We start from the raw sequence: 14879 nt of genomic DNA, 5'->3' as shown, positions 1-14879 counted from the left end.
ACTATTTTGAAGAGAAGCAAATGAATACTCCCAAGTGTCCCGGTTGATATTCATTTTCGAGTAAAGGTAGCAGAGAGGTGCAGATGGTAGAGCCGCTGCATCGCAGCACCAGATACATAGTTTCAATCCTGACCTCAGGTCCTGTCCGTGTGGAGTTTGCACGTTCTCCCTGCGATTGTGTCCAGTTCTCCCCGGCTACTCCAGTTTCCAAGCACAAAGACATGCACTTGGTAGGTCAATTGGCTGCTGTGATTTGGCCTTAGTGAATTGGTAGAATCTGGGGAGAGGTGATGGGAATCTGTGGAGAGAAAAAAACAGGACCAGTATAAATGGTGGTTGATAATCAGTGTGGACACGGTGGTCTGACAGAACTACTTCTGTGCTGCATATCTCTGTGACTAAATTACTCTTCTTCCAACATTATTAAAACATATGATTAGATTGGTGTTTGTGGGAGCCTGCTGCACACACATTAGTCATGCTATGACAGCGATTGCATTTTAAATCACTGCACTGCCTGTTGGGATCCCATGTTGGGATCGCCCTGGGTTTGTGACTGGCACAGTATAAATGCATGTAAGCTCAGCAAATGATTGTGGGGAGAGTTTCATGAAATGGACCACATTGTTAACAACTCCACAAGGATTACACAAACCTGCAGCTTGCAAGAAGAAAAACTGAGAGTTTGAGAAGCTCTCAAATATTGGAACATCATGCCAATAGCAAGGAAAAGGGAGAGATCACTGCCTCTGAACCACTGTCGAGGCTGCAGTTCAGATGAGAACTTCAAAAATAAGTCAATTTCTTGGTAAATGTATGATGGGCTGCAAACCTGCATCCAGCTGAATGGAGATGGGAAACAGATCAGCCTGACCTAATTGAACAGCAGAACAAAATAGAAGGGCTGAATGGCCTCCTCTGTCCAATGATGTCTGTTGTTGCCCAGTTGAAAAGATTGGGGTCATGGAACATAGCATAGAACATACAGCACAGGGACAGGCCCTTCGGCCCATAATGTCTGTGCTGACCATGATGACAAGCAGGTCACTTAGACTTGTTTCAGAGATTGCTGACCAGTTACAATAGATAAGGGAAATGTTATCCTTTGAGTATAAACAGTATAGGCATCGGAGCAAACCCCTTCAGGCCCTGACATGTTATTTGGTAGTGGGTATGGAGTGTACACAAGGTTACCCAAGATCAACTGCAGTGTTGAATACGCTTGGCACCATCAAAAAGCAGTAGTATTGCCTCTGGATATTGTGGAACAAAAGATATCTTTCTGAACTGACAGACTTGATCTCACCCCTGAGTTAAATTTGGTCAGTGAAAATTTCTGTGTTGTGAGTAAAATATAGCAGATTTCTTCCTTTCATTTTTGAGATGATGCCTATGTTTGTATTCAGCTAGAGAAAAAAAACAAAGCGCTGGAGGAACTCAGGAAATGTTTAGGCAATGTTTTGGGTTGAGACCCTTCTTCAGACTGGAGGGGAGAAAGACCAGAAAGCTGGTCACAGCAGGGGCTCTGTGAAAGGGCATCTCACATAACTCCCATTTGAGAGAGGAGGCTACTTCTCTTCAAAGAGGCCACTTTTAGCAGATGCCAAAGTGGATCAGTAATGGAGACACAAGCGACTGTAGATCATTGAACCTTGAACCTCAGACAACAAAATTGCTGGAGGAATTCAGTGTGTCAGACATTATCAGTGGAGGAAAATGAAGAAGAAACCCAACCCAAAATGTTGTCTGTCCATTTCCCTCCACAGATGCTGTCTGATTCATTGAGTTTCCCAAGTAGTTTGCTTTGTGCTCAAGATTCCAGCATCTACAATTGATGGCGTCTCCATATTTATGCTCACTGGTCCTGGCAGATGGCCATCATTGGAGGATGGAGGAAGACCATCATTCCCCCTCGCTTCAAAAGTCAACAACTGCTCTCTGATACACTGTTGCACAGATCAAGTTACTTTCCCTCCTCCATCCACTGTTCTATTGTTCCCCGTTCTGCATAGCCGGTCATAGTGCGAACTCCATCATCAAGTTCGCCGACGACACCACTGTTGTGGGACGTATCACTTATGGAGACGAGTCAGAGTATTGGTGAGATCGACCGATTGACCAAATGATGCCAACACAGTAACCTGGCTCTCAACACCAGCAAAACCAAGGAACTGATTATGGACTTTGGAAGGGGTAGGATGGGGACCCACAGTCCCGTTTATATTATCGGGTCGATGGTGGAAAGGATCAAGAGCTTCAAATTCCTGGGCGTGCATATTTCCGAAGATCTCTCCTGGTCCCAGATGCAATTATAAAGAAAGCACATCTACGCCTCTACTTCCTGAGAAGATTACGGAGAGTCGGTATGTCAAGGACTACTCTCTCGAACTTCTACAGTAGAGAGCATGCTGACCGGTTACATCGTGGCTTGGTTCGGCAACTTGTACGCCCAGGAGCGGAAAAGACTGCAAAAAGTGGTAAACACTGCCCAGTCCATCATCAGCTCTGACCTCCCTACCATCGAGGGGAACTATCACAGTCGCTGCCTCAAAAAGGCTGCCAGCATAATCAAGGATCCACACCATCCTGGCCACACACTCATCTCTCCGCTGCCTTCAGGTAGGAGGTACAGGAGCCTGAAATCTGCAACATCCAGGTTCAGGAACAGCTTCTTCCCCACAGCCATCAGACTGTTAAACTCAACTCAAACAAAAATCTGAACTTTAATAGCCTATTGTACTTTATCTGCTTATTTATGTGTGTATATATATATTCAATGGTATATGGACACACTGATGTGTTCTGTATTTATTTATGCCTACAATATTCTGTTGTGCTGAAGCAAAGCAAGAATTTAATTGTCCTATCTGGGCCACATGACAATAAACTCTCTTGAATCTTGAATCTTGACATCCTCTTAATAGTAAATCCTATCTCACGCACCACACTAGTTGAGAACCACTTGAATCAGGTAGACACCCACTTCAATCCTTAAGGTAATTGTGGATTACTATGAAGACTCCAACAATGGCAATGACTTGATCATCTGTTTAAATGGCTTTGGCCGAGGGACAAATTGAGGCCAGTTTACCCAAGGGATCTCCCCAATTATCCTGCTGGCTCTGTTATATTCAGCTTAAGGGGGCAGTTGGTGGCTGAGGTTAATATGTTGTCTGAAAGGTGACACCTTGGTACCGGTTCTCCAATTTGGAATTTGAACCCACTGCCTTCTGGCTCAGGGGTGCTGTGACTAGGCCGCAGCTGACACTGTCTCTAAGGCTTTCCTGTAACCCCTTTGGAAAGCACTGAGTGCGGAGAGTTTCCTTTGGGCCAGTTAAGTGATTCCTCAGGAGCCTTCCCCACAGGTGTCAGCACTTCAAAATCCCAGCTGGGAGCATCCACGCAATGAGAAAGCCAAACCACGGCTGAGGAGGCTGAAGATTTATTTTTAATTTGTTAATTCAATTTACAGCATCTGGACAACACAAGCCGGGACACTGTTTATTGCCCATTTCCAAATTCCACGTGAGCTTAATGTCCTCCTCCATCATTGCAGAGCCAGCCATGTGGTTGAGATCTAGACCTACCTGTAGGCCAGATTGTTCAAGTATTTTAGAAAAGCAGGTGGGTTTTTTTTTACAACTAGACGGTTGGTTTACAGCCATCATTACTAATGATGAGTTTTCACAACATTCCGCAGTATTAACCAAGTTCAAACTGTGCCGCTGAATTTGAATTCAGGTCGAAGGTAGACACAAAAAGCTGGAGTAACTCAGTGGGACAGGCAGCATCTCTGGAGCGAAGGAATGGGTGACATTTCGTGTCGAGCAGGCACAGAAATTGCTATCAAAACATGCGAGGCTCACAATTTCTTGGCGGCCACGCGCGCGCATGCGCACACACACGCTAGGCTTCATCCGTGGGCCCTGTGGACGGTAACATCGGGAGCTGACCTGGTTGGTGACCGACTCCGAACTCCAGCAACAGCAGCTTCGTCCGCCCTGAATCGTGGGGCTTGAATCGGCCCGTTCACGGGGTCTTTCATCGGCCGGCGGGGGCTTCAACATCGGGAGCCTCGATCGCCTCAATGCAGCAGTTTGATTTTAAGCCGCGTCGGCGCTGAAAGGCCCCGCGAACGGGCCGATTCAGCCCTTAGAAGGCACCTGACAGTCCGGATTACAAAACATGGGGGGGACTGTTGTCCCCCACCTCTCGAAGCGGGGGGGGGGGGGGGGGCGTGTCCTCCCCCCCCCCCCTGGATTTCCGCCCCTGGTGCAAGACCCTTTTTTTGTATTCAGGTCGTTGGATTGTTGGTTCCCCACTTTAAGATGACTAAACTGACAATATAGCCGCTGTATCACAGTCAAATCCCTCTCACAGGCCTTTCCATTCAGTCCTGCTCTCTGTAACTATGCAGGTATTTCCTCCTGGTCTTTCCAGTTTATTTTCCTTCTGTGGTTTCTTGGAACCCTTCCCTCCCACTTCCAGCAGAGGAACATGAGGCAGAGATGGGGCGTGGGGTGGCACAGCGTGTGTGAGAGCCTTGTTGTGGGTGAGAGGGGGGGATGAGAGAGAGCAGTGACAAGGCTGCTGATAGAAGGCCAGTGTGTGTCTGCAGAGCTGGCAAGAAATCAAATGATTCTACAGGACCTTCCCAAGGAAAATGTAAAAAAAAACATACTTCATTCCAACAGCTGCTGCAGTCTGTTTGTGGCCCGTGTGATGTCGGTCCAGATTCAGGTTGGGAAACTGCATCAAAGCACTCACTTGCCGATCGCCAACTTAAATCGCCCTCTCACTCCCATCTGGGCTCCCCTGTGAGTGTGTGACACACTCCTAAGATCACCCCGGAATGGCTCCACTCACTCTGTTGAGGCCGGTGCTGTCTTCCACCTCAAATGAGGAGAACGAGCCAGGAATTGGCTTCTCCTGCCTGCTCTTAGGTCAAGTAGCCCACCGATATTCCTTGGCATTGGGGTTTAACATAGGGAAGTCCCACATGAATTACTCAACAGTCGGAAATGTGTTGTTGATGATTAAATGTACTCAGACTGTCTGGGAAGGAATATTTTGGAGTTTGCGTTCCCTTATATGCCAAGGGATTTTCCCAGCTTTTTTCACTTCTCCAGAGTGAAGGGCAGTGCAGTGTGTCGAGGTAGGTGAGATCTGAGAAGGTGTTTGGCCAATGATTCCCAGGAAGCATGAATCAGGTAGCACCCAGAGACCTAGATGAACCAAGTGGCATTCTTCTGCCCCTTATTTTCATGCAATACTGTCAAAGTCTTAGAGACTTTTTGGCCCACGTTCCCAATCTGGCTCTTTGAAACCAAAGTCTCACTCACTCACTTCCCATTAGTTAACATTTTCTTTTTCCTTTCCCCACTATTTATCCAATTTCCCTGTCATTGAATGATTATTGTCACCTCATCTCCTCTCATTCATTTTGATTTATTGGAAAATATCGGCATACCTTTGCTCAGCTTCTTAAATTGTAATTTCCATGTTTTTTTTGGTAATTTCTTTCCAAAATGTTTTTGCATTCCCAAAGCAACAGTCTTTTCCTGAGGTTAATGAATCTACCAGTGCGGGAGAAGTTCTTGTTGGATGAGCAAGCATCTTTCCATCTTTGCCTGCCTTATTCACCATTGCAACTTGCTTCATTCCAGAAATCACCCCTTCTCATTGTGTTGTTTTAACGTTTGTTTTAACCAACCCAGTTGGTTTACAAATGACTGCAAACCACTCAATAGAATAGGATTGCAAAATGAGAACTAGATGCCAGGCACATTATTGCCCCTTTAACCAATCATTATTAACCACCAGTAGAAACAAACAATGAACTGCAGATGCTGGTTTACAGAAATAGACACAAAGTGCTGGAGTAATTTGACGGGTCGGGCAGTAACCTCTGAAGAACATGGATAGGTGATGTTTCGGGGTGAACCTTCTTCAGTCTGAAGTAAGTTCCCGACCTAAAATGTCATCTATCTATGTTCTCCAGAGGTACTACCTGACCTGCCGAGTTACTCCAGTACTTTGTGTCTTTTTTCATTATTAACAACCTTTCTTTCCAACGCTTGAACCTACTGTTCTTTCAATCAACCTAGCTCTATGTTTTGGAAGTCCCTCTCCCTTCCTATACCACCCTGCTCGCCTAATATCATCAACCCTCTGGTCACCTATCATTTCAATAGCATTACTTTACTTTGAGCAATTACACCTGCACAAACCGCACCAAACTTTCCTCCCTCTCAATAGGGTTGAGTTCATGAGAGCGGCATGATGGCACAGCAGTAGAGTTCCTGCCTTACTGTGCCAGCGACCCAGGTTTGATCCTGACAACGGGTGCTGTCTGTACAGAGTTTGTACGTTCTCCCTGTGACCTGGGCTTTCTCCAGGAGCTCCGGTTTCCTCCAACACTCCAAAGATGTACAGGTTTGTAGGTTAATTGGCTTGGTAAAGTTGTAAATTGTCCCGAGTGTGAGGATAGTATTAGTGTGCGGATGTCACTGGACAGCATGGACTCGGCGGGCCGAAGGGCCTGTTTCCGCGTTGTATCTCTAAACTAAACTAAACTAAACTAATCTAAATTAAATTAAAAGTTGAATGTGCATGTTCGCTGGGACAAGATCTTTACCCACTCCTTCAGCAACAATGCACCGTATCCCTTTCTTTCAAGCGTGAGAGAGTAGCAGAGGATACCACAAGCCAGTCATCTGAAACCATTTATATATCTTAGTCAAATCTTCCACCACCAGCAATGGAACAGCTGAACTCAGACATGTTTTGCAGGCATTTTACAGTGAGTTCCTGGGGAGTAAATAACATGTGCGGGACTGTTGATGGTTTAAAGGCAACGTAAGCTCTGCACATGGTGGGGAGAACAAGGCTTGAGACATAGTGAGAAACAGCATGGAAATAAGCCATCAACCCACAGAGTACCCAGCGACTGTCAACCACACACTGACACTGTGCTAATCCCTAGTTATTCTCCCCTCATTCCCATTAACTCCCCCCCCCACCCCCTCCCACTCACAAGGGGCAATTTACACAATTCAATTAATTTACCACAAAGTTTTAGAGGCAATGGACTTTTTGGGTCGGGCCATTCTACAGCCTCCAGTTGAAAATAAGATGGTGCCTGCCCGACTGAGCTAGTCAGCACATCGTGCTTTATACAATATTCCAGCATCTGCAGTTTCTTATGTTCCCAATTAATGATAATGTGTGAGGAAACTGGAGGAAACCCACACCCCTGTGATCACAGGGAGAACATGCAAACTCTGCACAGACAGCGCCCGAGATCAGGATGGAACACGGGTCGCTGGAACGCTACCATCTGCTCCCCAATCGTATTCTTCTCCCTGGACCATCAGTATCCCGGAGAGACCATAATAGCAGGGGGCTCGCGGTAATTGGAGACTTGATAGTTGCTTTCAAAAACTGGGAGGGGTTTTGATGACGACCATAGGATGAAACAATTCCACTGGGAGGAGGGTTGATAACCAGAAGTCACAGATTTCAGACAAGGGCAAGATAAGAAAATCCAATGTCTGATGAAGGCTCTCGACCTGAAACATCACCTATTCCTGTTCTCCAGAGATGCTGCCTGACCCGCTGTTATTCCAGCATTTTGTGTCTATCATAAGAAAATGCAATTGTTTCAATGTTAAATGCACTCTGAAATGGCAGTGGACGGAGATTTCATAGTAGTTTAACAGTAGGGGACTGTGCAAAAGCTCACAATGGACAGAGTCACAGAGGTGCGGGGAAAGAGCAGCGGGATGCGATTAAGCAGATGAATCCTCCAAGCCCAGTGCAGGTGGGCAGGGGGGAGTGGCGTCTTTGTGTCAGGAACCCCTCAGCCTGACGCTCCACAGGCTCCTGGTACCCCCCCTCCACCTTCCGGGAGGAGGTCCCAGGGCTGCGGGCCGCTGATGTCTGCGCTGCCACTGAGTTATGAGCAGCAGCTATGGTACCTGACTAGTGGAGCACTAGAGGCCGAGCTTCCTTTGTGGAGCTTCCAAACAGATGGGTTTTCCAGATGTGCGGCCATGCGGTCACATGATGCGAATGTGCTGCCTCGGCAATATTTCAGCTAAAAAAAAATATTTATGGTCGTCATTTTGATGAATCGTAAAATCAAACCAATGATTTTGTTTGCAATATCCATCTATAAAGTGTCACAAATCACGCTTAATGTGATGCTATCTTTCTTTATCATTCATCCATGAACACGGTTCAGAGGGAGATCTTCCCCTGCCCTTTGCTGTGATGGGGAGAACTCATGCAGGATAATTAGAAATGGAGAGACAGAGGATGGAGAGACTTGTACTTATACAGCCCTGTGACATAAAGAGCTGACAGCTCATGAGACACAAAATGCTGGAGTAACTCAGCGGGACATCTCTGCTGCCTGCCCTGCTGAGTTTACTCCAGCATTTTGTGTCTATCTTCGGTGCAAACTAGCATCTGCAGTTCCTCCCTACACATTTTGACAGCTCATGGGATGCACTTGGTGTGCAGTCAGTGTCACCGGGTTGCTTTCCACTTCCCCTGCAATGCCATCCTGTCACTTCTGAGGAATGAAGTCACCCCTTCCCCAATGGCTGGCTAGGAGGCAATGTGGGCAGGAAAGTGAGTCAAGAGTATATTTGGGGTGCTCCCAATGGAAGAAGCTGAGGAGAATTGTGTTCCAATCCAGCTAATCAATCAGTGGTAGTGCACGAGTCTAATCCTCTCATTGATTCATGCAGTACGGAAACAGGCCCTTCGGCCCATCAATGCCAGACCACATACTAACCGTATTTTAGTTTCCGGACTTCTCCACTAGTTTTTTCCAGATTTTACCCCTCTCCCACATACTAGGGGCAGATTGCATCAGTCTATCGAACAGCTGATACCCTTCCTTACCTCCCCTCCCCCCCCTCCCCTCCCCACCCCACGTCTTTTGGAGGTGGGAGAGAAACTGGAAGATATAAGGAAACTCGCAAGGATGTGCAAATTCACGTAGACTGCAGCCAAGGTCAGGATCGAACTTGCCCTTACTGGAGCTGTGGGGCAGCAGGTCTACTAGCTGCGCCATTGTGCTGCCCCTCCTCTTTGGATCTCGACCCAAAACGTCACCCATTCCTTCTCTCCAGAGATGCTGCCTGTCCCGATGAATTACTCCAACTTTTTGTGACTATCTTCAGTTTTTAAACCAGCATCTGCAGTTGCTTCCTACACTCTTTAGTTGGTTTGTTGAGCTGAATATTGGTTGCGGGGAATAGTAGGACAAGGCTGCAGAAGCAGGTCAGGGCTCAGGGAAACGCAGGCAGTGTTAATAACCTGATGGTGTCGCTCCCCCTCACGAGCTCGATTTCTGCCCACTCTGCAGACTGCAGTAAATTAATCTCTACATCAGGAAAGCTCACTAAGGACAGGAGGCCTTTCTCTGTTTAAAGGACTGCTGTTTAGCACATAAATGCTTCCTGTCATCACTAGACTCCCTTATCCATGAAGCTGATGCCGAGATATGCTGGTTTGCATTCAGCAAGGTTATGCACTGTTATCAGCATCACAAATAAAACGTTATCATATTGATCCAAGAGATTCCGGAAACAATGTGCCTTTGAATAAGTCTTTCTTCGAATCTTTTTTATTTTGCCTTGCGTTTATGCTGGCCTTTTCCCACTCTTGAGATAAGGGATAGACCATTTGCATTTTTCACACTCAATGCCAGCATCCAAGCCGCCAAATAGTGAGTGGTACGATCTTTAGCTTTTGCCAAGAGATGTGTGGGTTCAAAATATTCAATCGAGCCTTGTGTGTTTAACCAGGTGTGATGTGATGAGGGAGTGATGCAATGTCAGAATTGTTAGCTTCCAGGGTGTGCTGCTTGTGAAATACCCTTTGGAAATATTCAGTGTCTCTATTTCACATATGAATAATATAATTATCCCACATTGAAACTCAAGTTTCCTAGTAGTTATTCGGCAATGATAGTTATTGGTTAGTCTGAAGATAGACACAAAATGCTGGAGTAACGCAGTTGATCAGGTAACATCTCCGGAGAAAAAGGATGGGTGACATTTCGGGTTAGAAGTTTATCGGGTCATTCAATGTGTATGTTCTGGCCAGGACATTTTAGGCTCATTGCCTCCTTAAGTGTTCTCAGTTTGATGATAACCATGAAATTAGCTGCTCTCCTTCACATTTTCACATCAGTGAAACTATTTCATTTGGTGTGAAATATGTTATCATGTCCTATGTGGTGAGAGGTATTATTTGAATCAAACTCTTTATAGCAGGAGTCTGGTAATAAAGATGGGGTTGCATGCATGACTACAGCAGGTAGAGTTCTTCAGTGAGGTCATTAAGTCAAGACATTCCTGTCATGTTGCCCAACCCATAGCCCAGATAGGGGCAGGAGGGCGTACTAGGGGCAAGCTTCATAGTCACTTTAATTTTTAAACAAAAATATCAGTAAGACATGATAAGTCAAGCAAATCTCCTGCATTCACATCTTTTCACCTGATCTTCAATTAAATGATGCATTTAGCACTCAGCACTCCAAAGCACCTTTTTGAGGTTCAATTCTTTCCTGATGCTTGTTCATAGAATTTCACATTGTGTGTGTGTGTGTGTGTGTGTACGTTTGTGTATACGTGTGTGTGTGAATGTGTACATACATGTGTGTGTATGTGTGTGGGCAGTATGGGTGGATGTGCGTGTGAGTAATGGGAACGAACTCAAAAAGTAAAATCTGCTGATAATGGAAACCTGAAATAAAAATTAAAACCCTGGCAACACTTAGTGGATCAGGCTGCAACTGTGGAAAGACAGCCCATTTAACAAATGAAAGTTTAGAGACCTGAACGATTAGCTTGTAGCTCTCTCCAAAGACGTGCAGGTTAATTGTTTCCTGTAAATAGCCCCTCGTATGTAGGATGCGAAAGTGGGATCACATAGAACTATTGTACGAGTGATTGCTGGTCGGCATGGGCTCAGTGGGTGGGGCCTACTTTCCACACTTTACCTCTAAAGTCTAAACCTGCTGCCTGACCTGCTGAGTATTTCTAGCATTTTCTGTTTCTTTGCTGGAGTGAGATCCCCTACTCTTCTCTACAGTGGTACAGCACAGAAACAGGCCATTTGGCCCACCGGGCCCGTGCCGACCATCCACCAGTCATGCACACTAATCCTACACGAAGCAGAATTTTGTCTCCCCACTAGGGTTGCCAACTGTCCCGAGTTAGCCGGGACATCCCGTATATTGGGCTAAATTGATTTGTCCCATACGGGACTGCCCTTGTCCCGTATTTGACTGCTACTACTCGGATGAGGGGACTGTCGGGTCGGAGCACCGCGTCTGTCCCCACCTCACCTGTCCCGACGTAGTGCAGCTCATGGAGTGCAGCAGCAGCTCCTCGCCCGTGGCCCCGTCAGTTGGCAGCCCGGCCAGCTGTCCGATCTTCGGACCTTCACTTACCACCGACACCACCACCCCTCCTTCTCATGGTCGATCATCGGTTCATGAATTGGATGGGGTGCTGGACTTTGCGCGCGACGTCGCTTGCAAAGTCCGGCGCCCGGGCCAAAACTCCTCAGCGAAGGAATAGGTGATGTTTCGGGTCGAGACCTTTCTTCAGACTGAAGAGGGGTCTCGACCCGAAATGTCACCTATTCCTTCGCTCCATAGATGCTGCCTCACCCGCTGAGTTTCTCCAGCATTTTTATCTACCATGATAAAGATGTAATGCCTTTAATGTATAGGAATGCCCAAGGAATTATGAAAGATCATCAGAGGAATAATGAAAGAGCATCAACCGGACAGTTCCTCTCTCCACAGATGCTTCCTGACCGGCTGAGTCCTTCAGCATTCTCTGTTTTTATTTCCGATTTCCAGCATCTGCACCCTTAATTTTGCTTTCACATGAGGGCAAAGAGACAGATCTGTAGAGAGGTGTAAAGAGGAGAAGCTGTTGGCTGGACAGTGATATTGTCACACTGTCACTGCCCTCACATGTTAAAGCGTGGCGCGGTGTCTTGTAAAGGAGACGTTGCCAAGACAACATGCCCTTTAAGGAACACCAAGAGGGTGACCTTTACACAGGCTGCAGCAGGCCTGCTAATGAATAATGAGGTGTTAACATTGACACAGGCAGAGACCCGACCCACACTGAAAGGATTAGCATTTACAGAGGTGAACACAGGGGCTCATTCAGCATGAACTGTGCTGAAAAGAAAACCTTTTGTTGAGGTAAGCCTGCAAAGAAATATTTAGTCCTGGTCTTTCACTCAAACAGGAAGTTTTTTTCCCCAATCCACCTTTAAAGTCCCTTTGTTGTGGGAGAGACTGATGTCTCTACTCTCATCACGTCTGTGTCTGCGCCTCCGTACAGATTCCCCTGTGTCAACGGTGACTTAGTGTGACCATTGGGAGATATATTTGTGTGTTGGTTCCCACTACGTCTCTAGTCTTCCACCAACTCATTTGCTGGAAGCAAACTCTACAGCAAGACAGGTCGTCAATTGTCAGTCACTGTGCTGCTCATAAAAGCTGCTTCCTCTCATTCTTCCACCCTTGACACTTCAACCTTGTTGACTTCATCTTTAATAAGCCTTTGACTTACCTAACACCCTTAATGGCCTCAGGACGTCTCAAATAATTTCACACCAAGTCTTGAGGTGTTGTCGTAGTGTAATATATAGAAAAGATTCCCTCAGTTCTGCCACCAACATTTTACAATCAAATCTCTGGAGGGGACTTTGCTGTTTCCAATTTATTTTATTATTTCAAAAGTACACTTTATGCACAAAACAGTATGTACAAGAAATACAAAAAAACCCAGAGCAAGGGTTTCTATACATCAATCTTCAAGTCTATTTATTTCAGTAAAATATAAAGTGCTGTAGGAATACAATGGGTCACATTTGGTCTCTGGAGAGAATGGACAGTTGATGTTTTGGGTTGGAACCCTTCTTCAGGATGGTGTATTGAACGAGCTGCCAGAGGAAGTAGTTGAGGTGTTTAAAAGACATCTAAATTATCTTTAAAAGACATTTGGACAGGCACATGGATAGGAAAGATTGAGAGGGATATGGGCCAAACATGGTAAATGCGATTAAGGCCATAAGTGTGTTGTATTAAAGTTTATGTATTGTATTTATTTACCTTTCTTGTACATCAGTGGAGCTGCACACTAAATCTCGTTGCACTGACGTGCAATGACAATAAAAGATATATTATTATATATTATTATATTACGTGAATGGGACCGAATTAGGCCATTCAGCCCATCACATCTGTTCTGCCATTCAAACATGGCTGATTTATCTCTCCCTCCTAACCCCATTCTCCTGCCTTGGCCTCATAACTCCTGACCCATGATTAACTCAGATAGAATCTTGGTTGGCATGCACGAGTTGGGCCGAAGGGCCACTTTATATGCTGTATAACTTCATGACTGTGAGACTCTGATTTTTTGCTCCAGAATCCAGCATCTGCAATCTCTTGCGTCTCCATTTGCAGTGCTCCCTCCTCCTCCTACCCCCAACCCTGAACATCCCCTCTCCTCAGTTTGGTCGGCAGGTGAAAACGAATGATGAAAGAGCCTGATTATGATGGTTATGTTTGTCCCATCCAAGCCCTGATGGTGAGAATGCTCATTGTTGTTTCTCTTGAAGGGAACGATCCTTGTGGAAAGCAGCTGAATGCGAGGGAAGCGGGTTACATCACCTCGCCAGGATACCCTCATGACTATACACCGCACCAGAGGTGTGAGTGGGTCGTCCGAGCCCCCGAGAACCATCAGAAAATCCTGCTGAACTTTAACCCCCACTTTGAACTGGAAAAGCATGACTGCAGGTAACTGCGCTAACCAATGCTGTTTAATGTGCTGTGCACAATAAATGTAATGTGAATGTCTCTCTTTGTTTCCAGAATAATTGTGTGTGAATTTTGTGTCTGTTTATAAATACTTCTGTTGATATGTTGGCAAACTGAGTTCTCAATGAGTAGAATGCTTTCATTGAAACACCCGGATGGCACTGTAGTGCAGCTGGTAAAGCTGCTGCCTCACAGTGGGGGAGACCTGGGTTTGATCTTCATCTCTGGAGCTGCCTGGGTGGACTTTGCACGTTCTCCCTGTGGATACACGAGTTTCCTCCAGCTGCTTCAGTTTCTACCCAAGTCCCAATGATAGTCAATTGGCTGCTGTAATTGCTCCTCGTATGTAGGTGAATGGGAGCATGTGGGGTAGGTTGATGGAGAATGTGGGGAGTATAAAACATGGGATTCATGTAGTACAAGTGTAAATGGGTGGATGATAGTTGGCATCGACTTGGTGGACCTGGTTTTGGGCATTGACATTGTCAGTTAACCCCTAGACCCAACAGCTTCACATTTTCACATCAGGAAGGGCTGCCTCTCATTCTTCTCTCTTCTTGTTCTTGACACCCCCACCTCTATTGGTTAACTATCACCCAGATTCCCGTAAGCCCTTTAAGCAACTTCCCTCTCTTTTGTTTAATTAAACACAATTAAAGCATGGAATAATCTCTACCGTACTATAGTTACCCAACCAGATGCAACTAAATTTAAAGTGGCTCTTTCTTCCCAATAACCCTTTCTGGCTTAAGTCCTCCCTCCACCACCTCCAGTTTAAATTCCATTTGGAATATTTTGGAGGACCAAGAAACCAAGAACCAAGAACCAAGGGAGTCTCCACTGTAGATTTTGATGGTGCTATAGCCATTAAAGCAGTGGTTCTTAACCTGGGGGTCCTATGGGGGTCGTTTGGGGCTTTGCCGGGGGTCATGAAGGGGACACAAATAACATATCAATTTATTGAGCCCATGTTTAGGAACCTAACAAAGGTACATACCACATACAG

General features: G+C 45.9%; 1 protein-coding gene across 2 annotated transcripts in view; it reads left to right on the top strand.

Annotated features, from left to right (window-relative positions):
• Window positions 1-14879, top strand: part of nrp2 (neuropilin 2) — a 92111-nt gene that overhangs the window by 7413 nt on the left and 69819 nt on the right. For both annotated transcript variants that reach the window (XM_033024352.1, XM_033024353.1), the window contains exon 2: window positions 13672-13852. In XM_033024352.1, coding sequence (XP_032880243.1) covers window positions 13672-13852 — 181 coding nt within the window. The remainder of the gene's footprint in view (window positions 1-13671; window positions 13853-14879) is intronic.

This window comes from Amblyraja radiata, chromosome 7 (assembly GCF_010909765.2).
Source record: "Amblyraja radiata isolate CabotCenter1 chromosome 7, sAmbRad1.1.pri, whole genome shotgun sequence".
In the NCBI taxonomy this organism is placed as follows: domain Eukaryota; kingdom Metazoa; phylum Chordata; class Chondrichthyes; order Rajiformes; family Rajidae; genus Amblyraja; species Amblyraja radiata.
The sequence above is the reverse complement of the archived record's forward strand: the minus strand, read 5'-3'. Positions and strand labels throughout refer to the sequence as shown.